This window comes from Rhinopithecus bieti, unplaced genomic scaffold, assembly GCF_001698545.2.
Source record: "Rhinopithecus bieti isolate Rb0 unplaced genomic scaffold, ASM169854v2 scaffold_12155, whole genome shotgun sequence".
NCBI lineage: Eukaryota > Metazoa > Chordata > Mammalia > Primates > Cercopithecidae > Rhinopithecus > Rhinopithecus bieti.
This window is the reverse complement of record NW_016807423.1, coordinates 2,216,181-2,243,507: the sequence shown is the minus strand read 5'-3', so window position 1 is coordinate 2,243,507 and position 27,327 is coordinate 2,216,181. Positions and strand designations below refer to the sequence as shown.

General features: G+C 49.4%; 1 protein-coding gene across 5 annotated transcripts; it reads left to right on the top strand.

Annotated features, from left to right (window-relative positions):
* KIF2C (kinesin family member 2C) lies at window positions 1–27,327 on the top strand. Of its 5 annotated transcripts, none has more exons than XM_017881827.1 (21): window positions 1–187; window positions 1,078–1,172; window positions 5,759–5,860; window positions 6,027–6,075; window positions 8,812–8,934; window positions 12,580–12,702; window positions 13,175–13,275; window positions 14,220–14,315; window positions 15,375–15,429; window positions 15,521–15,683; window positions 16,958–17,048; window positions 17,614–17,677; window positions 17,755–17,846; window positions 18,889–19,031; window positions 19,967–20,171; window positions 20,279–20,389; window positions 21,608–21,675; window positions 22,039–22,144; window positions 22,237–22,350; window positions 26,387–26,510; window positions 26,659–27,327. In XM_017881827.1, the coding sequence occupies exons 1-21, from the start codon at window positions 118–120 to the stop codon at window positions 26,739–26,741; spliced, it is 2,178 nt and encodes a 725-aa protein (XP_017737316.1). In that variant the 5' UTR covers window positions 1–117; the 3' UTR covers window positions 26,742–27,327. The 5 variants fall into 5 exon arrangements, with proteins under 5 accessions (XP_017737316.1, XP_017737318.1, XP_017737317.1 ...); XM_017881828.1 differs by having other exon boundaries at window positions 12–227; window positions 26,659–27,273; XM_017881829.1 differs by lacking the exon at window positions 12,580–12,702 and having other exon boundaries at window positions 7–187.

Here is a 27,327-nt window from a genome sequence, read left to right as displayed (position 1 = left end):
TTAAGGACGCTTGCGCGCGGGATTTAAACTGCGGCGGTTTACGCGGCGTTAAGACTTCCTAGGGTTAGCGGAATTGAGGTTTCTTGGCATTGCGCCTTTTCCTTGCTGACCCTCCGAATGGTCATGGACTCGTCGCTTCAGGCCCGCCTGTTTCCCGGTCTCGCCATCAAGATCCAACGCAGTAATGGTGAGGAGCGGGGTCCCTAGGTCAAGGGGACTCGTGAGCGGTGAGACGACTGAAATTACTGCCCCTCCCCAGACACACAAATGGGCTCTCACTCTCTTTCTCTCCCTCCTTCCTTTTCACACGCACTAACTCCTGGTCTCTGCACTGGCAGTCATTCTTCCCTACACAGGGGTGAGAGTCTGCGCTGGACGTGGGTCCCTTTCGCAGTCCTCCGGGAGTGGGAGGACCTTCTCCAAGGCTGGTAGACCCAGGGAAGTTGGGGCTTCTAAATTCACTTCCCTTCCAAAATTCTCCCCGCAAAATGCCCTGCTCTTATGGGGACCTCGGTCTCCTGGCCCCTCTACTCTCGAATAATATTGCACAGTTGCAGTATGTCAGGCACTGGGACTTAGGGTTAACGGGACAGACAAGATCCCTGCTCTTGAGGAGCTTGTAGTCGTTCTCTCTTTTGCTTAAGCAGCTACCGCAGTTCTGGCACGTCTAATACCCGTGTCATTAGGGAAATGGACAGATAGGACCGCCAGAAGTGAGTTAGGAAAACCCCAAGAGGGCCAGATCCTTAATGCTATGTTGAGGAAAAGTTCATCTAAGGGCTTTAGGGAATCCCCTGCTCAAACATACTTTTGTGTGTTCTCTTCTGTAGGCTTTCTTTTGAGTAGGGGTGAGTCCTTATCCCATGCAGCTCAATTTAAAAACCTGTCCCCTGCCCACCTCTCTGTGGATATTCTAAAGGTGAAGCCCAGGAGATTTGTTTCTCTTAGTTTTGTTTTGTTTTTTAAAGGCAGCTGCCTGTTCCTTCAGGTTAACTCCACTTTGGGAATCTCTGTGGAATCCTAAAAGTGAAGCTCTCAGGAAATAGAGGGTAATTCTGGTTTTTTCATACTTTATAGGTTTAATTCACAGTGCCAATGTAAGGACTGTGAACTTGGAGAAATCCTGTGTTTCAGTGGAATGGGCAGAAGGAGGTGCCACAAAGGGCAAAGAGGTAGGTTCTGTGAGAATTCCTCTACCGCATTTAATGCCTTCCTGCATAAAGGATCTGTGCAGAAGTGGAATCTGTGAGAGCCTAGTTTCTGATGCTGTGCCCTTCTCACGCCTGTAATCCTAGCACTTTGGGAGGCTGAGGCGAGTGGATCATCTGAGATCAGGGGTTCAAGACTATCCTGGCCAACATGGCGAAACCTGTCTCTACTGAAAATACAAAAATTAGCCGGTCGTGGTGGTGCTAGCCTGTAATCCCAGCTACTCGGGAGGCTGAGGCAGGAGAATTGCTTGAACCCAGGAGGCGGAGGTTGCAGTGAGCCGAAACTGTGCCACTGCACTCCAGCCTGGGCGACAGTGAGAATCTGACTCAAAAAAAAAAGATTGGCTGGGTGCGGTGGCTCTTGCCTCTAATCCCTGCACTTTGAGAGGCCTCATTTGGAGGATTGCTTGAGCCCAGGAGTTCAAAACCAGCCTGGGAAAAATGTTGAGACCTTGTCTCTACAAAAAATAAAAAATTAGCAGGGTGTGGTTGCTCGCATCTGCGGTTCCAGCTACTCGGGAAGCTGAGTTGGGAGGATCGATTTAGCCTGGGAGGTTGAGGCTGCAGTGAACCATGATCGAGCCACTGCACTCTGACCTGGACGACAGAGTGAGACCTTTCCTCAAAAAAAAAAATTGGTCTTCTTGGCTGGGCATAGTGGCTCACATCTATAATCCCAGCACTTTGGGAGGCCAAGGCGGGCAGATCGCTTTGAGCTGAGGAGCTCAAGACCAGGCTGGGCAACATAGCAAAACTGCATTTCTACAAAAAATGCAAAAAAAATTAGCCAGGCATGTCTCAAAAAAAAAAAAGTAAAAAAGATAAAACATGTAAAAAGCTTGCTTAGCATAGTACATATAGTAGAGATATTTAGGTGGTATATTTGAGAAATAAAGGATTGAATACTTTCCATTATCTGCCGCTAAAGAATCAAGAGGTTCCTAAAATTCCTTTCAGCCAGCTATTATCAGTCCTTTGTGATTTGTTTTTTGTTTTGGTTGTTTGTTCAGAAATATATCCCTTGTCTTACCTCAGATCAAATACTGCTTTTGGAATAAGATCCAAACTTCTTAATGGTGCATTCAGGCCTTTTCAAGCTCTGAATTTTTTTTTTTGTGAGACAAAGTCTCACTCTGTCGCCAGGCTGGAGTGCAGTGGCACGATCTCCCTCAGTGAGCCGATCTTGGCTCACTACAACCTCCATCCCCCAGGTTCAAGCGATTCTCCTGCCTTAGTCTCCGAAGAAGCTGGGATTACAGGCATCTGCCACCACACCCATCTAATTTTTGTATTTTTAGTAGAGACAGGATTTCACTATGTTGACCAGGCTGGTCTCAAACTCCTGACCTCAAGTGATCTGGCCATCTTGGCCTCCTAAAGTGCTGGGATTACAGGCGTGAGCCACCGCGCCTGGCTTGAGCTCTGATTCTAATCACCCTTTTTCTTTGTACCACCTACTCTTCTTCCACATATCCTATACCCTGGCAAATGAGGTGGTTTACTGCTCTGTGACTGTGCCTAATTCCCTGCTGCCTTTACACGCTTATTCCTTTCTCCTGGGATGTTCACCCTGAATTATCAACATGAGAATCAGCTGATTGTCAGAGCAAGGCTTAAAACTGGTTTTTGCCGGGTGCAGTGGCTCACGCCTGTAATCCCAGCACTTTGGGAGGCTGAGGTGGGCGGATCACGAGGTCAGGAATTTAAGACCAACCTGGCCAATACGGTGAAACCGCATGTCTACTAAAATTCCAAAAAATTGGCTGGGCGAGGTGGCTCACGCCTGTAATCCCAGCACTTTGGGAGGCTGAGGCGGGTGGATCACGAGGTCAGGAGTTTGAGACCAGCCTGACCAACATGGTGAAACCCTGTATCTACTAAAAATAAAAAATATTAGCCGGGCCTGGTGGTGGGCGCCTGTAATCCCAGCTACTTGGGAGGCTGAGGCAGGAGAATTGCTTGAATCCAGGACGTGGAGTTGCAGTGAGCTGAGATTGGGCCACTGCACTCCAGCCTGAACAACAGAGCAAGACTCCGTCTCCAAAGAAAAAAAAAAATCCAAAAAATTAGCCGGGCATGGTGGTGGGCACCTGTAGTCCCAGCTACTCAGGAGGCTGAGGCAGAAGAATTGCTTGAACCCGGGAGATGGAGGTTGCAGCAAGCTGAGATCGTGCCATTGCACTCCAGCAGCCTGGGTAACAGAGTGAGATTCCATATAAAAAAGGCCGGACACGGTAACTCACGCCTGTAATCCCAGCACTTTGGGAGGCCGAGGCGGACGGATCACCTGAGGTCAGGAGCGCAAGACCAGCCTGGCCAACATGGTGAAATCCCGTCTCTACTAAGAATACAAAATTAGCTGGGCATAGTGGCGCATGCCTATAATCCCAGCTACTCGGGAGGCTAAGGCAGGAGAATCGCTTGAACCCGGGAGGTGAAGGTTGCAGTGAGCTGAGATCACGCCACTGCATTCCAGCATGGGCGCCAAGAGCAAAACTCTGTCTCAAAAAACAAAAAAACAAAAAACTGGTTTTCTTTGTTGTTTATGCTCTGTAATTTAGGGGTTGGAAATGGGGGAGGTGTGTACTAAGAGTCTGTGGCTGTCCCAGAAATGTGAATAGAAGTGTGATTACTGAAGTGCTTGCCAGCTTTTGCGTTTAGTGATTCTATCCTTTTTTTTTTTTTTTTTTTAGGGGGGGTCTCGCTCTTTCCCCCCGGGTGGGGGGTGGGGGGGCGGTTTTGGGTTTCTGCATGCTCTGCCTCCCAAGTTCACACCATTCTCCTGCCTCAGCCTCCCAAGTAGCTGGGACTACAGACACCCGCCACCACACCTGGCTAATTTTTTGTATTTTTAGTAGAGACGGGGTTTCACTGTGTTAGCCAGGATGGCCTCAATCTCCTGCCTGACCTCGTGATCCACCTGCCTCGGCCTCCCAAAGTGCTGGGTTACAGGCATGAGCCACCATGCCTGGCTTTTTTTTTTTTTTTTTTTTGAGACAGAGTTTTGCTCTTGTTGCTCTGGAGTGCAATGGCACTATCACGGCTCACTGCAACCTCCGCCTCCCAGGTTCAAGCAATTCTTCTGCCTCAGCCTCCTGAGTAGCTGGGATTACAGGCATGCGCCACACCTGGCTATGTAATTTTAGTAGAGACGGGGTTTTTCCATGTTGGTCAGGCTGGTTTCGAACTCCCAACCTCAGGTGATCTACCCACCTCAGCCTCCCAAAGTGCTGGGATTACAGGCACGAGCCACTGTGCCCGGCCTACATATGTGGTAATTTATCTTTGACTACTTTCCCCCTGCAGGCTGCTGTCTTCGTGGTGCCTAACAAATGCTTGAATAGGCAGCTAATAACTGCAGGTTTCATATCTAGGCAGTAAAGCCCTCACCCTGGAGTACATACTTCAGCTCTGTCACATTTTAAAATACAAATAACAAGTTGGGACAAATTTGATATGTCTGAACCTGTTGTAAAGTTATCCTGGTGAAGTTGTTCCTGGAGGATTGCAGGACTCTGATGATGTAAACTTAGAATTGTGACCTCATTGCAGGCATCAACAGGAAATAGGTAAGGCATGGGCAGGAAGCCATAACTGGGGAAGAAGTTTCTGGGCCCAGAAGAAAATGTAGGTAGTCTTAGGGTTAGGTAGCAGCTGTCGGGAACTTGCCCCTGCCCATAAGATCCTAAAGGGCCTCCATTGGACTCTCACCAGACAGTTAGAACTTGTTTCCTCCTCCGTGTCAGCCAGCAAGAGGTGCTTAGGGGGCTGTGCCCAGCAGGACCTCACTGCCCAGCAAAACAGCAGGGGAGCCAAGTGGCCTAGATCTGCTGTGGAGTACCCACCAGTTTGCCTGCCTGTCTGCCCTCCTCTTCCCCTCATTCTCATCACTGACGTCTACCATTGGCTTGGAAATCAGAAACCCATATCCATCTAGATGGTAAACCATTATTAAGGAGTAACTATTTGTTTTATAGCTATTCATACTTAGTGGAACTTAAAGCTGGTAAAGTTTGAATTTAGGGGTAGCCCTGTCTATAGACTTTTTTTTTTTTTTTAATGTTTTTGTGTTTTTTTGAGACAGAGTCTCACTCTGTCGCCCAGGCTGGAGGGCAGGGGCATAATCTCAACTTAATGCAACCTCCACCTCCTGGATTCCAGCGATTCTCCCACCTCAGCCTGGGGGGACCAGGCACAGTGTCTCACACCTGTAATCCCAGCACTTTAGGAGGCCAAGGTGGGGAGATTACCTGAGGCCAGGAGGTTGAGACCATCCTGGCCAACATGGTGAAACCCGGTCTCTACTAAAACTACAAAAATTATCTGGGCTTGGTGGCACACGCCTATAGTCCCAGCTACTTGGGAGGCTGAGGCAGGAGAATTGCTCGGACCCAGGAGGCGGAGGTTGCACCGAACCGAGATCACGCCACTGCCCTCCAGCCTGGGTGACAGAGCGAGACTCTGTCTCAGAAAAAAAGAAAAGAAAAAAGAAATGTATTTGGATTGAACAATGTTGTTTCATTGAAACTTTTACTTGCTCCTTGCAGATTGATTTTGATGATGTGGCTGCAATAAACCCAGAACTCTTACAGCTTCTTCCCTTACATCCAAAGGACAATCTGCCCCTGCAGGAAAATGTAACAATCCAGGTAGGTGCCTGTCATCTGGCTGCAGCCAGTACCCCAGAGGATTCACTTTGCTTATTGGCTCTTTGCTGATTGACTGTCCGGCATTTTAGCATAGTACATGGGCCCAGGATAGGCCCTTGAGAATTGATAAGAGCCATATATTGTGACAATTTGATTTGTTTTTCAGAAACAAAAACGGAGATCCATCAACTCCAAAATTCCTGCTCCAAAAGAAAGTAAGTGGATTTCTACTAGCTTACTGTCATGGAATTTGTGTCAGGAATTATGTTTCTAGGACTCAAGGGTTGTGGAAGCTCCTCTTTTGCAGATGGTTTCTATGTGGGCTGAGTCCTGCCTAGGTTCCAAGCTTCTTTCTCTATGAGGAAGAATCCAACCTACAGCTATCAGGCCAACCTTTAAGAGACCTGGTGCATTTAGGAAATTTGCTGCCTGGCCTGGAAACCTTTTCTGTATAATCCAGAGCCTGATGCTAAGGAGAGTGGGAATCAGCCATTGGTAGGCCTGTTTTCTTCCCTCAGGGCTCAGCCTCCTCAGGGGAACAGTATGCCCTGGAAAGAGGCTTTGCAAAAGGGAGACACTAGGTCTGTGGGTTGTTTAGAAGTACAGTTGGTGGCACTATAGAGAGGGATGGCTGGGGCTGGAGAGAATAACAGCATTGCCTCATGGTCTAGGAAGTTGGGCTCTCTCTGCAGAAGTAGTCTGTGAAAACCTACTTTGACAACATGATAGACTGTGACTCTAGGGGGTAAGCTTCCCAAAAGATCCAGCTTAAAGCCAACTGTACCTTGAAGGCTGGTGACCTGCACAGCTCTCCAGGTCTAGGGGTCATCATTGCCCTGAAATATCCAGCTACCTCAGGGACTCCCAGAATACGTGGCTGGAGCTTCAGGTTCTGGGGGCCCTGAGTGGAGGATGGTGCCGTTGCAAGCTTGGGCCTAACTGTTGTGGTGCTGGCCCTTTCTTGCTGGGTGTACCATAAGGGCATGCAGGAGAGTTGGGACTCGCAGCAGTCCCATTCCGTGTTCATGTCCTCAAAGGATATTGCCACAACTTTTTGTTTTTTGTTTTTCAAAGGCAGGGTCTCACTTGGTTGTCCATGCTGGAATACCATGATATGATCGTAGCTCACTGTAGTCTTGAACTCCTGGGCTCAGGCAATCCTCCCACCTCAGCCTCCCATGTAGCTGGGACTACAGGTGTGCCTCATCACACCTGGCTAATTTTTTTTTGTTTTTTTGTAGAGACAAGGTCTCACTATATTGCCTGGGCTGGTCTCAAACTCCTGGCCTCAAGTGATCCTCCTGCTTCAGCCTCCCAAAGTGCCAGTATTGCAGGCGTGAGCCACCATGCCCAGCCAATAGCTTTTTTTTTTTTTTTTTAGGATGGGGTCTCACTTTGTTACCTAAGCTGGTCTTGAACTCCTAGCTTCAAGCAATCCTCCTGCCTCAGCCTCCCAAAGTGCTGGGACTACAGGCACACACCACCATGCCCAGCTACACAGCTCATTTCAATAGAAATTTAAAAAAAGTCTTTAAGGCCCTGAGTAGTGGCTCATGCCTGTAATCCCAGCACTTTGGGGGGCCAAGGTGGGCAGATCACCTGAGGTCAGGTGTTTCAGACGAGCCTGGTCAACATGGTGAAACCCTGTCTTTATTAAAAATACAAAAAACTGTCCAGGCGCGGTGTGGCTCACGCCTGTAATCCCAGCACTTTAGGAGGCCTAGGCGGGTGGATCACCTGAGGTCAGGAGTTTGAGACCAGCCTGGCCAACATGGTGAAACCCCTGTCTCTACTAAAAATACAAAAATTAGCCAGGCGTGGTGGCAGGCACCTGTAATCCCAGCTACTCAGGAAGCTGAGGCAAGAGAATCGTTTGAGCCTGGGGGTGGAGGTTGCAGTGAGTGGAGATCGTGCTACTATACTCCAGCCTGGGCGACAGAGCGAGACTCGGTCTTAAAAAAAAAAAAAAAAAAAATTACAGATCATTTGGGGCTAGATGTAATGGCTCACATCTGTAAGCCCAGTGCTTTGGGAGGTTGAGGCAGGAAGATGGCTTGAACCTAGGAGTTTGAGACCAGCCTGGGCAACATAGCAAGACCCAATCTTATTATGAAAATAAAAAATAAAATAAAATCATTAGGGAAACAGGAAGATTGTAAAAATTCAAGATATGGATTATATACAGCCATCAGCTTGAACTTAAAATACTCAGAAACTCGATAGAAGTTGGTTTTGGCAGAGGTTGCAGCGAGCCAAGATTGCACCACTGCACTCCAGCCTGGCTGACAGTGTGAGACTCTGACTCAAGAAAAAGCTGGGCTGGGCATGGTGGTTCACGCCTGTAATCCCAGCACTTTGGGAGGCTGAGGCGGGTGGATCACAAGGTCAAGAGATCAAGACCATCCTGGCCAACATGGTGAAACCCCGTCTCTACTAAAAAAAAAAAATACAAAAATTAGCTGGGTGTGGTGGCACATGCCTGTAGTCCCAGCTACTCGGGAGGCTGAGGCAGGGGAATTGCTTGAACCCGGGAGGCGGAGGTTGCAGTGAGCCGAGATTGTACTACTGCACTCCAGCCTGGGCAACAAGAGCGAAACTCCTCAAAAAAAAAAAAGTAATAATAATACTTTTTCTCAGGGACTTAGATTAGGTCTCTCTCTCTCCAGAAATGTTTTCAAGATAGCTATAGGTCCTTGTACTTACTCAAGACAGATGCTCTTTGTGGGAGATATCCCTGCCCTCAGGAGCTCCTGGATTTGCACAATGTGGACAAAGGGTTTTGGGGGTACTGGTACTTAGTCTAATTTTTCCTTTCTAAGGAATATGGGAAGTTGGTGAGCCCTTTCCTGGTGGCTGGGACCTATTTCACCTTGTACAAAAACTTGGAGGTTTGCCCCTGACCACCCTCCAAATCATGCAGCACTGACTGGCTACTGCTCTCGGTTCTCCAGGTCTTCGAACTCGCTCCACTCGCATGTCCACTGTCTCAGAGCTTCGCGTCACTGCTCAGGAGAATGACATGGAGGTGGAGCTGCCTGCAGCTGCAAACCCCCGCAAGCAGTTTTCAGTTCCTCGTGAGTAACGAAAGTGCCCCGCACCTGCCATGGTTGAGGCCCTGAAGCACATTGCTTGGTCCCTGTGCTAGAATATCCTGAGATTCATCCATTCCCCCAGCTTCAGAACTGGTCTGCTCCTGCCCTACCAACACGGCTTTCTTATTTGGAAATCATCTCTTTTTTTTTTTTTTTTTTTTTTTTTGAGGCGGAGTCTTGCTCTGTCGCCCGGGCTGGAGTGCAGTGGCCGGAACTCAGCTCACTGCAAGCTCCGCCTCCCGGGTTCACACCATTCTCCTGCCTCAGCCTCCGGAGTAGCTGGGACTACAGGCGTCCGCCACCTCGCCCGGCTAGTTTTTTGCATTTTTTAGTAGAGACGGGGTTTCACCGTGTTAGCCAGGATGGTCTCGATCTCCTGACCTCGTGATCCGCCCGTCTCGGCCTCCCAAAGTGCTGGGATTACAGGCTTGAGCCACCGCGCCCGGCCGGAAATCATCTCTTTTTTAAAAAACTTAATTGAAACATTACACACACATACACACAGACATGTACACATAGCATTGAGTATATAGTTCTGTGAATTTTCGTAAACTGAACACACTTATGTATCTAACATGATCAGATCATTACCAGTACTTCAAAGCACCTGAGTTCAAGCCTTGTTTCTCACATGCGGGCATGTTTTCCTGTGGCCATGGAATCAGTCTTTCACAAGAGGTGAAAGACTGGGCAGAAGCCCTCTGACATAGTTGAGGAGTCTAAGGTCTAAGTACACATAGCATTGAGTTCAGTGAATTTTCATAAACAGAACTGACTCGTAACTAACATGATCAGAGCATTACCAGAACTTCAAAAGTCCCTGTTGGGCACATTTCCAGCTCCTAATCCCCTCAAGGGTACCCATAATCCTGACTTCTAATAGCATTAATTAGCTTTTTTTCTTTCTGTATTTTTTTATTTATTTATTGAGACGGAGTCTCACTCTGTCATCCAGGCTGGAGTGCAATGGCATGATCTTGGCTTACCGCAACTTCCACCTCCTAGGTTCAACCAATTCTCCCACCTCAGCCTCTTGAGTAGCTGGGATTACAGGCATGTGCCACTATGCCCGGCTAAGTTTTGTATGTCTAGTAGAGATGGGGTATTGCCATGTTGGCCAGGCTGGTCTCGAACTCCTGGCCTCAAGTGATCCGCCCACCTTGGCCTCCTAAAGTGCTGCTATTACAGGCGTGAGCCACTGTGCTCAGCCCTCTTTTTGTACTTGGTTTTTCTTTTGAGATGGAGTTTTGCTCTTGTTGCCCAGGCTGGAGTGCAATGACTCAATCTTGGCTCACCTCAATCTCGGCCTCCCGGGTTCCAGCGATTCTCCTGCCTCAGCCTCCCAAGTAGCTGGGATTACAGGCATGTGCCACCATGCCCGGCTAATTTTGTCTTTTTAGTAGAGACGGGATTTCTCCATGTTGGTCAGGCTGGTCTCAAACTCTCGACCTCATGTGATCCGCCTGCCTTGGCCTCCCAAAGTTCTGGGATTACAGGTGTGAGCTACTGCACCTGGCCCTCTTTTTATACTTTTTTTTTTTTTTTGAGACAGAGTCTTGCTCCATCACCCAGGCTGGAATGCTGTGGCTTGATCTCGGCTCACTGCAACCTCCGCCTCCCAGGTTCAAGCAATTCCCCTGCCTCAGCCTCCCGAGTAGCTGGGACTACAGGCGTGTGCCACCACACCCAGCTAATTTTTGTATTTTTAATAGAGACGGGGTTTCATCATATTGGCCAGGCTGATCTCAAACTCCTGACTTCGTGATCTGCCCGCCTCAGCCTTGCAAAGTGCTGGGATTACAGGCATAAGCCACTGCACCCGGCCCTTTTTTGTACTTTATATAAATTGAATTTTTTTTTTTTTTTGAGACGGAGTCTCGCTCTGTCACCCAGGCTAGAGTGCAGTGGCGCAATCTCAGCTTACTATGAGCTCCGCCTCCCGGGTTCATGCCATTCTCCTCCCTCAGCCTCCCGAGTAGCTGGGACTACAGGCACCCACCACCATGCCTGGCTAATTTTTCTGTATTTTTTTAGTAGAGACAGGGTTTCACAGTGTTAGCCAGGATGGTCTCGATCTCCTGACCTCATTATCCACCCGCCTCGGCCTCCCAGCTGGGATTACAGGCGTAAGCCACCGCACCCGGCCTATATGAATTAAATTAAAAATTTTTTTTTTTTTTTTTTTTTTTTTTTGAGACGGAGTCTCTGTTGCCCAGGCTGGAATGCAGTGGCATGATCTCGGCTCACTGCAAGCTCTGCCTCCCGGGTTTGCACAATTTTAAAAATTTTTATTTTTTTTTTTTTTTTTTTTTTTTTTTTTGAGCGGAGTTCTCGCTGTGTTGCTGGGACTGGAGTGCAGTGGCCAGATCTCAGCTCACGCAAGCTCCGCCTTCCCGGGTTTACGCCATTCTCCCTGCTCACCTCCCGAGTAGCTGGGACTACAGGGCGCCCGCCACCTCACCCGGACTAGGTTTTTGTTTTTTATTTTTTTTTTTTTAGTTAGAGACGGGGTTCACCGTGTTAGCCAGGATTGGTCTCGATCTCCTTACCTCGTGATCGCCCGTCTCGCCTCCCAAAGTGCTGGGATTACAGCTTGGAGCCACCGCTGCCCGGCTCCCCCGGCCCAATTTTAAAATTTTTTAAAGTGAGTCAGATGAGGTGTGGAAAATTAGTAAATATAAATAAAAATTTTTAATATAAATTGTTTGTCAGTCTTTAATAGATTATATAAAGTAGATGCAAATTTTGTAAGACACACAACCATTACACTTTACATGTATCAAATTCAGCTCTAATAGGATGAAAGTAAATGAATGGGTCATGACCAAGTATGGGAAGTAATGAGGTGTTGTGGATTGGACCTTTCTGTATTGAATCAATCTGGTTAGTTGTTTCCCCAGTTCCCCGTCACCCTAGCTTTTCAGTCTTTGCTCCTGTTAACCACCTGGGTTCCTGAGGCTTGGGAGAAGTCAGAAAGGCCTGGCTTTTCTCCCTAAGACCAGACCTGGCCTGGCCTGAGAACCCATGCTTGAGTGAAGTCTAAAGAGTTCATGTCCTCAGAGGCTTTTCCCTTCATATCAAAGCCCATACTGAACTGTTCACATACCCTTTAAGGTATTTTGACCCCAGGAGCCAGCCCTTGCAGAAAACGTGGTCAGGGTGAGAGTGTGGGCTGAGGTGAAGGGAAAAGTACAAGCTCTGCACATACTGTAAGAGCCTTGCTGGCTGGGCGCGGTGGCTCAAGCCTGTAATCCCAGCACTTTGGGAGGCCGAGACGGGCGGATCACGAGGTCAGGAGATTGAGACCATCCTGGCTAACATGGTGAAACCTCGTCTCTACTAAAATACCAAAAATTAGCTGGGCGAGGTGGCGGGCGCCTGTAGTCCCAGCTACTCGGGAGGCTGAGGCAGGAGAATGGCGTGAACCCGGGAGGCAGAGCTTGCAGTGAGCTGAGATCCGGCCACTGCACTCCAGCCCGGGTGACAGAGCAAGACTCCGTCTCAAAAAAAAAAGAGCCTTGCTGAGCACGCAGGTCACTCTCCCAGCCCATAACCAGGGCCATGGGCTCAGGTGAGATGCCTGTGGTATACCTGCCTGCTTCTCCAGTGACTCTTGTTCCCCTACAGCTGCCCACCCTAGGCCTTCCTGCCCCGCAGTGGCTGAAATACCATTGAGGATGGTCAGCGAGGAGGTGGAAGAGCAAGTCCATTCCATCCGAGGCAGCTCTTCTGCAAACCCTGTGAACTCAGGTAGACACACTGAGCTGTCTGCTGTTCTGTTTCTAGTGAGGCACAGATAGTTAACATTCCATCCTAAACCTGGCTTACCTTGGCACCTGAGTTCAAGCCCTGTTTGTCACATGGGGGCATGTTTTCCTTTGGCCATGGAATCAGTCTTTCATTATCAAGACAAAACAAGAACTGTCCCACCTCTGTGGTTGTTGAGAAAGTAGTCAAGATGCTTAGGGAAAGCTTGGGTTAGAACTGGAGTACAGTTATCACTATTTGACTTCACACTGGCCAGGCCACTACTTTGTGGACTTGTCCATCCCAAGAGTCACATCTATTACTTCTTTTTGCATATAGTGATTTAAGAGTAAGGATCTAGAGAAGGCCTCTCCCTGGGAAAGGCCCAGTACTCAATAAATAGCCAGAAAAGAGTAGGCTGGCTTAGACTGGTAACAGAGTGGGCTTCCTTTTTTTTTTTTTAATGTTTTTGTAGTTCGGAGGAAATCATGTATTGTGAAGGAAGTGGAAAAAATGAAGAACAAGCGAGAAGAGAAGAAGGCCCAGAACTCTGAAATGAGAATGAAACGAGCTCAGGTACCTTTCTTGGGAGGCTAGGGCAAGGGTTTTTGGACAGGTGTCCTTAACCGAAACCCTACACGCAGTCGAGATACAGTTGGGCCCGCAGTCGAGATACAGTTGGGCCCCAGCATTTCTGAGGCTCCAGTTCTTGAGGCCCCAATTCTGTTTTTTTTTTTTTGAGACAGAGTCTTGCTCTGTTGCCCAGGCTGGAGTGCAGTGGTGTGATCTCGGCTCACTGCAACCTCCGCCTCTGAGTTCAAGTGATTCTTGTGCCTCAGCCTCCCAAGTAGCTGGGATTACAGGCGTGTGCCAGCTACTTTTTTGTATTTTTAGTAGAGACAGAGTTTCGCTATTTTGCCCAGGCTGGTCTGGAATTCTTGGCCTTCCAGAGTGCTGGGATTGTAGGCATAAGCCATTGCACCTGGCCTCTGAGGCTCCAATTCTGATATCCTGGAAATTTAACTGGTTTATCAGGATTCAGAGAACAAGTAATTCAGAAATGTTTCTGAAGGTCTTCAGATGAGGAATATTTCATGCAGATTGTCTAGTAAGCAAGCCCATCACATGCTCACATGGCAGGATGGCCAGAGGGGTTGGAGGGCATAATTGGTCTGCTTTCTCCCACCCTCCCCCGAGTTGTACGTATTTGGAGGGTAGGGACTGCAGTACAGTCCCCTTACTTGGGTTCATTGCTTCTAGGTAGCCCAGTCTGCTGCTGTGCCTCCTAAAATGTGGAACTGGCCCTAGTCCCAGTTTCTAGCATGCTTTGGTGTATGCTTAGGCCCCTCTGCCAGTCTCTTCCCCAGTGCTTCGTACCTGGCTTCTCAACCTACAGCCAGGGCGGGGACTTTGACAACTGTGAAGGGTGGTGAACAAAGAGCTATTGCTGCTGCCGCATAGGGATCTGAGAGCACTTATATCTTAACAGTCTGCCCTTTTTCACTCTCGTCTCAAACCAGGAGTATGACAGTAGTTTTCCAAACGGGGAATTTGCCCGAATGATTAAAGAATTTCGGGCTACTTTGGAATGTCATCCACTTACTATGACTGATCCTGTAAGTACATCTAAAGAACTTCTCTTTCTTGAATAAGTGTACAATTGAGGGATAGAAAACTTCTCTTTACAGGAATGAGGGCATGCAGGAATCTTTACTCACTTTGAGCGTTTTATTTATTTATTTTTTTGCGATGGGGTCTCACTCTCACGCAGGCTGGAGTGCAGTGGTGTGATCTTGAATACTGCAACCTCCAGGGCTTGAGTGATCCTCCCTACCTCAGCCTCCCAGGTAGCTGGGACCACAGATGCATTCCACCGCACCCTGCTGATTTTTTGTATTTTTGGCAGACAAGGGTTTCACTACGTTGCCCAGGCCAATCTCGAACCTCTGGGTTCAAGCGATCTGCCCGCCTCGACTTCCCAAAGTGCTGGGATTACAGGTGTAAGCCTGGAAGGGGCTATTTTATTTTTTGAGACGGAGTCTCACTCTGTCGCCCAGGGTGGAGTACAATGGCATGATCTTGGCTCACTGCAGCCTCCGCCTCCTGGGTTCAAGCAATTCTCCTGCCTCAGCCTCCCCATTAGCTGGGATTACAGGCATGTGCCACCAAGTCCAGCTAATTTTTGTATTTTTAGTAGAGATGGGGTTTTACCATGTTGATCAGACTGGTTTCGAACTCCTGACCTCATGATCTGCCCACCTTGGCCTCCCAAAGTTCTGGAATTACAGGCGTGAGCCAATGTGTCCAGCCGAGGTTATTTTTTAATATCCTTTGGTGGGCTGAAGCTAATGAGGCCCGCATGGGAGGGGTCTGATCTTTATAAACTGGGTTCCACTCCCACTACCATAGGTTGGCTAGATTCCTGCATTAGTAAGAATCATGAAAGTAGTGCTGAAACTCCTGTAGACAGCAGAGTGAGAAAAATGGGAACAAAATCCAGTGCTCTCATCTTGTGCTCTGGAGTATCTAATGGAGGATGCAGGGGTCCTAGTGTTAGACCTTGTCCTCTGACTGGGCCAGACATGGGATTGGAAGGGGTGGAAGTTCTGGACAAACTTGCTTTTGAAATTGCTCTGACCCTTTGCTGTTGGTTGCCTCCTCTCATCCACTTGCAGATCGAAGAGCACAGAATATGTGTCTGTGTTAGGAAACGCCCACTGAATAAGCAAGGTAAGTCCTGTTCAGTCAGGAAGAGGCTTCAGACTGACTAAGGGGCCTTCTGTTTCCAGGGAGCACCCCCTGAAATACTCTCCTTCTGCAGAATTGGCCAAGAAAGAAATTGATGTGATTTCCATTCCTAGTAAGTGTCTCCTCTTGGTACATGAACCCAAGTTGAAAGTGGACTTAACAAAGTATCTGGAGAACCAAGCATTCTGCTTTGACTTTGCATTTGATGAAACAGCTTCGAATGAAGTTGTCTACAGGTTAGTCCCTTGCATCCATTTTTCCCTCCTTGTGCCCTTCCACACCCTTTTTGTTGTGGGACATGGTGGTCATACCGCTCACAGACATGCTAAATTCTGAGGCTCTTCCTTGCCTCTGTGTTTTCTTTGGGTCATACCCTTTGGCAGCTTAGTGGCCCATCCTTGAGTGGATCCTGAATAATGAGGTATTACCCGTTATGCGCTGAGGCAGGGCTGGGCAGGCTCCAGGGGTTCTTCCTGTGCCTTATGCAGCCATCCCATTGTCCATTGGGATCTGCTCTGCTGCTTTTTTTTTTTTTTTTTTTTTGAGACAGAATTTCACTCTTGTTGCCCAGACTGGAATGCAGGGGCACAATCTCGGCTCACTGCAACCTCCGCCTCCCAGGTTCCAGCAATTCTCCTGCCTCAGCCTCCTGAGTAGCTGGGATTACAGGTGCCCACCATCATACCTGGCTAATTTTGTGTTTTTAGTAAAGACAGGGTTTCCCCCTGTTGGTCAGGCTGGTCTCGAACTCCTGACCTCAGGTGATCTGTTCGCCTTGGCCTCCCAAAGTGCTGGGATTACAGGCGTGAGCCACTGCGCCTGGCCCCGGATCTGCTCTTTCTAATACAGCACCCAGTACCCTCATAGGGATATTTATTTTATTTTTATTTATTTTTTGAGACGGGGTCTCAGTCAGTTTGTCACCCAGGCTGGAGTGCAGTGGCGAGATCTCAGCTCACTGCAACCCCCGCCTCCTGGGTTTAAGCAATTCTCCTGCCCCAGCCTCCCAAGTAGTTGGAAACACCACCATACCTGGCTAATTTTTTGTATTTTTAGTACAGACAGTTTCACCATGTTGGTCAGGCTGGTCTCAAACTCCTGAGCTCAGGTGATCCACACACTTCAGCCTCCCAAAGTTCTGGGATTACAGGCGTGAGCCACCATGCCCAGCCAGTAGTGTCTCTTCTGCTGGAATTTGGATGCTGAGCTTAGGCTTTCATCCTTTGTCTCCAGGGTCAGAGGAAAGGTTGGATGACTTAGAGTATGGGCCATTAGCTTGCTCCTGGGTAGTCAGCCCAGGGATCCCCCAACCCCCATCCCACTGCCAGTTTGCTAGGAGTATTTAGATTTGTAAGTGGGGTTGGGGTCAGGTGGGACCACTGAGGCAGGAGAGCAGTGCTATGCTTCGAAGGAGGAATCGACCCTGAGAACTCTGCAGTGGAAGGGTGGCAGGACGTGTTCCAAGGAGCACATTTTGGGAACAGATACAAATACTCTACCCCTCTTCTAGGTTCACAGCAAGGCCACTGGTACAGACAATCTTTGAAGGTGGAAAAGCAACTTGTTTTGCATATGGCCAGACAGGAAGTGGCAAGACACATGTGAGTATTGAGGCCTGGCAGGGAAAGAGCGTTTCCATTGTGCATCCCTGGCTCCCTATAAAAGGAGACCATGAGTTTCTTAAGAAAGGCCCCGGCCAGGCGCGGTGGCTCAAGCCTGTAATCCCAGCACTTTGAGAGGCCGAGACGGGCGGATCACGAGGTCAGGAGATCGAGACCATCCTGGCTAACCCGGTGAAACCCTGTATCTACTTAAAAAATACAAAAAACTAGCCGGGCGAGGTGGCGGGCGCCTGTAGTCCCAGCTACTCGGGAGGCTGAGGCAGGAGAATGGCGTAAACCCGGGAGGCGGAGCTTGCAGTGAGCTGAGATCCGGCCACTGCACTCCAGCCTGGGTGACACAGTGACACTGACTCCATCTCAAAAAAAAAAAAGGCCCCTTGTTACAGATGCCCCATCACCAGATAGCCTTGCCATGTCAGACACAGGGAGGGGCTTTAGGTCCAGCCTTCTGGCTTTGTTGTGGCCCACTGTGGTGACGGGCCAGTAGTGCTCTGCCCTAGGCCAACGGCCCTTTTCCATGGTCGTCTACCCCTTCCCTTTGCAGACTATGGGTGGAGACCTCTCTGGGAAAGCCCAGAATGCATCCAAAGGGATTTACGCCATGGCCTGTAAGTACTGTGTACTGCTGCTTCAGGGTTGGGCACCAAAAGGCATGTTGTTTGCTTAGCAAGGTTCTCTCCCTCAGCCCGGGACGTCTTCCTCCTGAAGAATCAACCCTGCTACCGGAAACTGGGCTTGGAAGTCTACGTGACATTCTTCGAGATCTACAATGGGAAGGTAGCTGGTGGGAAGCCCCTTGTTTACACTGTTGGGACCCAGCACATTTTAAAACCTTGAAGTTGGCTAGAAGTTGAAGCCAAAACCCTATTAGCTGTCAAGCCACTGATGGGCCACTCTGCCCTGGCATGCACATGTAGGGGGTTTCATCTGATGGTGAGATGGCAACTAAGTTCAACAAATATGGCAAGAATACTCCTCAGGGCCCCCTCTCAGGTGCCAGGTTTGCCTGTGTGTGTCCTGACCTCCCTCAGCCTATTTCCTTCATCCCTTCTTCCCTGATTGTGCACATTCAGTCTCATATTCATTCTTTCCCTTCCCGCACCCCCAAATATCTCTTTCCACCCCTCTCTGTATGCACTGTGTGCTTCTACAGAGTTGCTTTCCCTAGAGTGGGATCTAGATAATAAAAATAGCTAATATTTATCATTAATAAGATATTAGGGACTAGGCGTGGTGACTCACGCCTATAATCCCAGCACTTTGGGAGGCCGTGGCAGGCAAGTCACCTGAGGTCAGGAGTTTGAGACCAGCCTGGCTAACATGGTGAAACCCCATCTCTACTAAAAACACATAACAAATTAGCTGGGCATGGTTGTGGGCACCTGTAATCCCAGCTACTCAGGAAGCTGAGGCAGGAGAATCGCTTGAACCCAGGAGGCAGAGCTTGCGCCATTGCACTCCAGCCTGGGCGACAAGAGCTAAACTCCATCTCAAAATAATAATAACAAGATATTAGGAGCTATGTGCTATTCTAAGCACTATCTGTCTCGGCTTTACAGATGAGATGCAAGGCTAGAGTGGTTATTAACTTGCCCAGGCTCACACAGCTAGTAAGGTACCAGAGTCACAGCAAACTGAGGCAGTTTGGCTCAGATCCCAAGTATATTGCCCTCTGCTAGGCTGACATCCATCATCTCATGTTCTCTGCCTTTCCTGCTGCTGGCTCTTGTCTGAGCTGGGCAGGCTCTGTAGGAGGGAGCAGTCGGGTAGGGTGCCTGGTGCCCAGTGGCCTTAGCCTCATTCCCCCTGCCTGGCACAGCTGTTTGACCTGCTCAACAAGAAGGCCAAGCTGCGTGTGCTGGAGGATGGCAAGCAACAGGTGCAAGTGGTGGGGCTGCAGGAGCACCTGGTTAACTCTGCTGATGACGTCATTAAGATGCTCGACATGGGCAGCGCCTGCAGGTCAGAGTCCTGGTGCGGGGGAAGGAGCGACCTTCTCATGTCTGGTTCATGAGTAAAGTCTAACTGAGCACATTTCTGTTTACACAGAGTGCTGCTTTGCCCAGTTTGGTAAGGGCTGCGAAGGCCTCTGCTTTATAGGGTCTCTATAAGACATACGACCCCAGGGCCAGAGGCTAATCAGAACCAAGTCAGGTCAAGTACAGTGGCTCACACCTATAATCTCAGCAGTTTGGGAAAATGAAGCAAGAGGATCACTTCAGACCAGGAGTTCGAGGTTGCAGTGAGCTATGATCGCACCACTGCACTCCAGTCTGCATGGCACAGCGAGACTCTCAAAAAAATAAAAAAAACAAGTCAAAGTGTTACCCCAAAGTCATGCTTCCTGGCTTCTCTGGGTTCCTCCTTGCTCTTCCCTCCCTTTGTGGTGGAAGTCAGGAGCTCTGGGTCTGTTCTGGGCTGGAAGTAATGGGTTCATACCCCCTCTGCACAGAAGTAGGGGAGCACTTTCCACTAGGGCTGTGGGTATTGGTACAGTGGAGCGCTAGGCAGCTATGGAGGCCCAGGGAGGGGGCTGCCCTCTACAGGGTCCTCAAGCTGTGGCAGGTGGTTCATGACAGCTTCCCCCTTCCCCGTGGGCCCTTTGTAGCAGAGGCAATTTATCCTTCCCCATGTCCTTCTAGGGCTCCAGGTCTGGCAAAGGACTGGATTCCCTAGTCCAGAATCCAGTACTAATTTGGCTGCCAGGAAAATGTATTAGGTCCAGAGCTGGAGGGAGAATTGCTACCCAGGGAGGGCAAGATGGAAGCCTGGGACAGGAAGACACAGGATTTCTTCGCCTCCTAACCTGTGTCCTTCCCTTCCTAGAGAACGTCTGTGGACTTGGGTGCCATGGGGGCTGGTGACCACAGAATCTCATAACCCTTTCTTTACCACAGAACCTCTGGGCAGACATTTGCCAACTCCAATTCCTCCCGCTCCCACGCCTGCTTCCAGATTCTTCTTCGAGCTAAAGGGAGAATGCATGGCAAGTTCTCTTTGGTAGATCTGGCAGGGAATGAGCGAGGTGCAGACACTTCCAGTGCTGACCGGCAGACCCGCATGGAGGGTGCAGAAATCAACAAGAGTCTCTTAGCCCTGAAGGTAGTGGGGCAGCTAGAGCTGGTTGGCTGGGAGAGCTGCTGGGAAGGGATGGGGAGGGGTCAGTGCAAGGAAAGAAGGGACCTCAGTTGTTCCTGCTGCCCCCACAGGAGTGCATCAGGGCCCTGGGACAGAACAAGGCTCACACCCCGTTCCGTGAGAGCAAGCTGACACAGGTGCTGAGGGACTCCTTCATTGGGGAGAACTCTAGGACTTGCATGGTGAGTAGGGTCACTTTGAAGGTGATGGTGCAAGAGGAGACAGAGTTGCCTTCCACAGAGACACTTAGTCCTGTCCCTGGGCGGGAAGCTCAGCACTGCCGGCTGCCTGCGTTTCCAGGCTCTACTGTGACTGAGCTTCCAGATCCTGCTTTAATGCACCAGCCTCCTCGTGGCCTAACCAACTGGGGAGGAAGGGATCTATTCCCTTTAAGATGTGTAGATGCAGCTCTTGCTTTGGGAGAGGTCATTCCTCCATTACCGGATGAAAAAGGGGTTCCAGAATTCAGAAGATGGGCCTTTGGGTCAGCAGGAGAGGGAAGTCCTTGTTTCTTCCATGAACCCTCAGGTTCATTGGCTCCCAGCCTAGAAAATAGAAATAGCCTGGATCATAAAGCTGTGTTCTTGAATGACTTCCTCTTCCCTGTTTTATCCCCAAGCCCTTGTATGTGAGATCTGCCATCCTTCCCCTCAAGAGAATATTCTCCCCTACCCTTTGGGTAGGGGCCTTTTCATAAGGAAGGTGGGATTTCCTGACTAAGCTCTAAACCCTGTACCTCAGACATTATCCCTTGGCCTAAGGAAACTGAAGTTTCCAGTAGAAGCCACAGAGCTTTAAGATAGGACCTTGGGCCGGGCGCGGTGGCTCACGCCTGTAATCCCAGCACTTTGGGAGGCCAAGGTGGGCGGATCACAAGGTCAGGAGATTGAGACCATCCTGGCTAATGTGGTGAAACCCCGTCTCTACTAAAAAATACAAAAATTAGCCGGGTGTGGTAGGAGGCACCTGTAGTCCCTGCTACTCAGGAGGCTGAGGCAGGAGAATGGCATGAACTCGGAAGGCAGAGCTTGCAGCGAGTCAAGATCGCACCACTGCACTCTGGTCTGGGCAACAGAGTGAGACTCCGTCTCAAAAAAAAAAAAAAAAAGAAAGAAAAGATAGGACCTTGGTAGCAAGACTGTCTCAGTAAAGGAATAATGAAGCGAAAGATAATTAGATGTGTCTTTGAAAGTAGGAAACCAAAGTCTGAGGCATCTTAATTTGCAATGCCCATGGGGCAAGTGGCCTAGCACAGCACAATGCTAAATGAGCCCTCCCATCAATACCATGTGGGTCTCTGAAGCTTGAAGAAACTCTCGGAGTGGAGGCCCCTCGGGGGCAGGCTATCTAGCATCCTCACTGTGCCTCTCAGCCTTTAATCACCCATCCCTCTTTTGCAGATTGCCACGATCTCACCGGGCATAAGCTCCTGTGAATATACTTTAAACACACTGAGATATGCAGACAGGTACTAGTACCTACAGCTAGGTGGGATGGGGAACAGGACTGGGCAAGGGAAGGGCAGTGATGAGAGGGGAGGAGGCTCTGGAGCCTTGGGGCCTACTGTATACTCCTCTGTGACTCCTGAACCTGAGACTTGGGAGTTCAGCCATGAAGCTAGGTCTGTCCCAGTCCTCTCTGGGCCCTGCTGGGGAGTCAGCAGGGTGAGGGGCTTTTCCAGTCCAGCTTTAGTTTACTCTCTCCTGGCTGAAGGCAAGGTTGCCATTCCATTCCCTTGGAGCCTCAAGCCTTGAAGCCTGGGTGGTACCGCACTCCTGTGGTGAGTACCAAGGAGGCTGCTGTGGGATCTGAGATCTCCTTCTTTCCTCAGGGTCAAGGAGCTGAGCCCCCACAGTGGGCCCAGTGGAGAGCAGTTGATTCAAATGGAAACAGAAGAGATGGAGGCCTGCTCTAAAGGGGCGCTGATTCCAGGCAATGTAAGGACCAGGATGGGGCCAAGCAAGACAGAAGTGTGGCCTGCTGAGGTGGCAACTGATCACACAATTGTCTTTCTTTTTGGCCCTCTCAGTTATCCAAGGAAGAGGAGGAACTGTCTTCCCAGATGTCCAGCTTTAACGAAGCCATGACTCAGATCAGGGAGCTGGAGGAGAGGGCTGTGGAAGAGCTCAAGGAGATCATTCAGGTAGGCAGCTGGCCCTGGCCAGAGAACTGGATGCAGCACAGCTCTCAGTGTGTTCCGTACCATTCCCAGAACATGACCTAGGTCTTGTTCCCACAGGTGTTCTCATTGGGGTAGCAAGAAGCAGCCCTCTACACCAGCACTCTTTAATGCTTTGCCTATTAACCCAGCTGTTCTTCTAATTATCACAACTCCTTCTGCAGGTTGGCACACGTAGGCTTTTTGACATCACACTAATCAGAGCCAGTCTCTCCTGCATGCTCCTGATAGAGGATTTGAAGGGTGATCCATATGCAGGGATTTTCTCTTGTTTTTTTTTTTGGTGAATGTTGCAACTCTTGTGCTGGATCCAAGGGCCAAAAAACATGAAGTATAAGTAATAGGCCCTAAGGGTGTGACTTGAGATCAATCCTGTCTCTTCCATTAACAAGCTGATTTCCTTGTGAAAGTCATTTACGCTCACTGGGCCTCAGTTTCTGCATCTCTGAAATCGTCAAGGTAGGATGGTTGTATTTGAGGGTTCAGTAATAGGCTTATAAAGCATCAGCACAGTACCCAGTGTGTGGCCAGGGTTTAGTAAGTGGTAGGTGTCCCTGCTACTGTAATCCCTACTGTGGAAGAGGAAGTGACTGGGAGGCAGGAATTTACATCCTAATGGTGGGGCACTCAGAGGATTGCAGAGCAGAAAGGAAGAACTAGGGGCAGGTGTAACTGAGGAGGGACTGTGAAGAGTAAGTGCTCAGGCCTGTCCTCCCCTTCCTGGAGTGCTCAGAGGTACTGAGTTTTGTAAGCACATGGCACTTTCAGGATGAATGAGAGGCTCACTGTGGTCAAAGCAAAGGGAATGAACAGGTGATGGAGGGTAATTAAGGCTGTGGACAGGTCAGCAGGCATCTGATGCTAAAGAGCCTTCTAGATGTTCACAGGCCTGGACTGCATCATGAGGACAGTGGAAGCCTTTGGAGGGTATTTGCGCAGAGTGGTGACATGGGCATGTCAGAGCTTTAGATATATCATATGGTCACCATGTGGAGCCTGGTTTGGGAGCTTGGGAAAAGCAAAAGTAGAGGCAGTTAGGAGATTGTTGGAAAGGGTTCAAGAAAAACTAGTGCCAGCCAGGCACGGTGGCTCATGCTTGTAATCCCAACACCTTGGGAGGCCGAGGCAGGTGGATCATGAGGTCAGGAGTTCGAGACCAGCCCGGCCAACATGGTGAAACCCCGTGTCTACTAAAAATACAAAAAACTAGCCAAGTGTAGTGGTGGGTGCCTGTAATCCCAGCTACTTGGGAGGCTGAGGCAGGAGAATTACTTGAACCCAGGAGGTGGAGGTTGCAGTGAGCCGAGATTGCACCACTGCACTCTAGCCTGGTTGACAGAGCAAGACTCCATCTCGGGGAAAAAAAAAAAAAAGAGAAACTAGTGCCGAGACCAAGCTGTGTCCGTGTTTGTGGGATTGGAATGAGGGCATGAGATTCACGAACCATTTAGATATACAAGCATCAAAATCTTAAAAGGTACCCCCCAAAATATGTACTCTCTATATGTTGTTTGTTTTTGAGAGAATTCACTCCGTCCACCAGACTGGAGTTTAGTGGTGCAATCTTGGCTGCACTGCAGCCTCGCGCCTCCTGGGTTAAGCAGTTCTCCTGCCTCAGCCTCCTGAGTAGCCTGGGATTTTACAGGTGCTTTGCTGCCAAACATGCCCACCATGCCCGTCTAATTTTTCGTTTTTTTTTTTTTTTTTTTTTTTTTTTTTTTTTTTGAGACGGAGTCTTGCTCTGTCACCCAGGCTGGAGTACAGTGGCCGGATCTCAGCTCACTGCAAGCTCCGCCTCTCGGGTTCACGCCATTCTCCTGCCTCAGCCTCCCGAGTAGCTGGGACTACAGGCACCCGCCACCACGCCCAGCTAAATTTTGTATTTTTTAGTAGAGACAGGGTTTCACCGTGTTAGCCAGGATGGTCTCAATCTCCTGACCTCGTGATCCACCCGTCTCGGCCTCCCAAAGTGCTGGGATTACAGGCTTGAGGCACTGTGTCCAGCCATTTTTCGTATTTTTAGTAGAGATGGGGTTTTATCATGTTGGCCAGGCTGGTCTTGAACTCCTGACTTCAAGTGATCTGCCTGCTTCAGCCTCCCAAAGTGCTGGGATTACAAGTGTGAGCCACCATGCTCAGCCTATTATCTGGTTGTTTTATGTTTGCTTGTTTTGGGGTTGGGGGTGGAATGCAATGGCATGATCATGGCTCACCGCAACCTCCGCCTCCCAGGTTCAAACAATTCTCCTGCCTCAGCCTCCCAAGTAACTGGGATTACAGGCATGTGCCACTACGCCCAGCTAATTTTATATTTTTAGTAGAGACAGGGTTTCTCCATGTTGGTCGGGCTGGTCTCGAACTCCCAACCTCAGGTGATCCACCCACCTTGACCTCCCAAAGTGCTGGGATTACAGGCGTGAGCCACCGCGCTCGGCCGTATATTTATTATTTAAAAAGAATCAGGTGATCAGGCAGGTGATCACCTGAGGTCAAGTGTTCGAGACCAGCCTGGCCAACATGGTGAAACCCCATCTCTACTAAAAATACAAAAATTAGCCAGGTGTAGTGGCAGGTGCCTGTAATCCCAGCTACTTGGGAGGCTGAGGCAGAAGAATCACTTGAGCCCAGGAGGTGAAGGTTGTAGTGAGCTGAGATAGTGCCACTGCACTCCGGCCTGGGCGACAGAGCAAGATTGTCTCAAAAATAAAATAAAATAATCATTTGGCCAGGTGCAGTGGGTCATGCCTGCAATCTCAACACTTTGGGAGGTCAAGGAAGGAAGATCACTTAAGCCCAGGAGTTCGAGACCAGCCTGGGCAACATGGCCCCATCTCTACAAAAAATAAAAATAAATAAATATCCCAAAGGTGGTGTGAGCAGCAAAAATTGTAATAAAAAGAACCATTTAGGGAGCAGAATTGGGGAGGATTTGGTGACAAGTAGGGTGAAAGAATAAAGTCACTCGGACTGGGCATGGTGGCTTACGCCTGTAATCCCAGCACTTTGGGAGGCCAAGGCGGGTGGATCACAAGGTCAGGAGATCAAGACCATCCTGGCCAACATGGTGAAACCCCATCTCTACTAAAATAAAATTAGCTGGGCGTGGTGGCACGCACCTGTAGTCCCAGCTACTTGGGAGGCTGAGGCAGGGGAATCGCTTGAACCCGGGAGGCGGAGGTTGCAATGAGCCGAGATCGCGCCACTCCACTCCAGCCTGGCAACAGAGCAAGACTCTGTCTCAAAGAAAAAAAAAAATTAGCTGGGTGTGGTGGCGTGCACCTGTAGTCCCAGCTACTTGGGAGGCTGAGATAGGAGAATCGCTTAAACTTGGGAGGTGGAGGTTGCAGTGAGCCAGGATTGCACGCCACTTCACTCCAGCCTAGGTGACAAAGTGAGACTCCATCTCAAAAAATAAAATAAAATCACTCAAATTTGTAGCTTGGGCATCAGGACCAATGATGTTATTCGTTTGATATAAGAGATGGGGATAAGCTTGGGGTAGGAGGCCGGGAATGTTTCCTCAGGCCTGTAATCCCAGCACTTTGGGAGGCTGAGGCTGGTGGATCACCTGAGGTCGGGAGTTCGAGACCAGCCTGGCCAACATGGAGAAACCCCGTCTCTACTAAAAATACAGAATTAGCTGGGCGTGGTGGCACATGCCTGTAATCCCAGCTACTTGGGAGGCTGACGCAGGAGAATCCCTTAAATTCAGGGAGTGGAGGTTGTGGTGATCTGAGATCGCGCCATTGCACTCTAGTCTGGGCAACAGGAGCGAAACTCCATCTCAAAGAAAAAAAGAAAGAAAGAAAAAAACAAGCTTGGGGTAGGAAGAGGGTGAATTCAAGCTAAAGATTTCCTTGGGAAGAGGGTGCACAGGCAGGGTATGGGTCATGGACCAGAGGTAAGGCATCTTGCTCAGGTGTCTGCATTGCAGTTGTTAGGACCCAGCAATGATTTGCTAAATGGTTATTGAACTGACAAGGTCCTCCCTGTGTTGTAGCAAGGACCAGACTGGCTTGAGCTCTCTGAGATGACTGAGCAGCCGGACTATGACCTAGAGACCTTTGTGAACAAAGCGGAATTTGCTCTGGCCCAGCAAGCCAAGCATTTCTCAGCCCTGCAAGGTGGGTGTGGCTGGATGGGGTGCAGGTGGACGATGGTGGCCTCTGCTGGCTTTTGGGCAGCTGCAAGTGATAGCAGCTCTGCCTGGAGTGAATGGGGGCTCCTCAGACTCTCACTAACCCCATATGTACCACTACCCCTTTCTTCCAGATGTCATCAAGGCCTTGCGCCTGGCCATGCAGCTGGAAGAGCAGGCTAGCAGACAAATAAGCAGCAAGAAACGGCCCCAGTGATGACTGCAAATAAAGATCTGTTTGCTTTGACACCCAGCCTCTTCCCTGGCCCTCCCCAGAGAATTTTGGGCACCTGGTGGGTCTAGGCAGGGTCTGAGCTGGGACAGGTTCTGGTAAACGCCACGTATGGGGGCATCTGGGCCCAAGGCAGCTGGGGAGGGGTCAGAGTGACATGGAACACTCCTTTTCTTTTCCTCAGTTGTCGCCCTCGTGGGAGGAAGGAGCTCTTAGTTACTCTTTTGTGTTGCCCTTCTTTCCATCAAGGGGAATGTTCTCAGCATAGAGCTTTCTCCACAGCATCCTGCCTGTGTGGACTGGCTGCTAATGGAGAGCTCCCTGGGGTTGTCCTGGCTCTGGGGAGAGAGAAGGAGCCTTTAGTCCAGCTATCTGCTGGCTCTAAACCTTCTACACCTTTGGTCCGAGCACTGAATGTCTTGTACTTCAAAAAAATGTTTGAGATGACTTTCTACCTTACTGTCTTCCTGGAGATCCAAGAGGATCCCTACTGTTTTCCGTTTTATGTGTTTATACATTGTATGTAACAATAAAGAGAAAAAAATAAATTAGCTGTTTAAGTGTGTGGAAA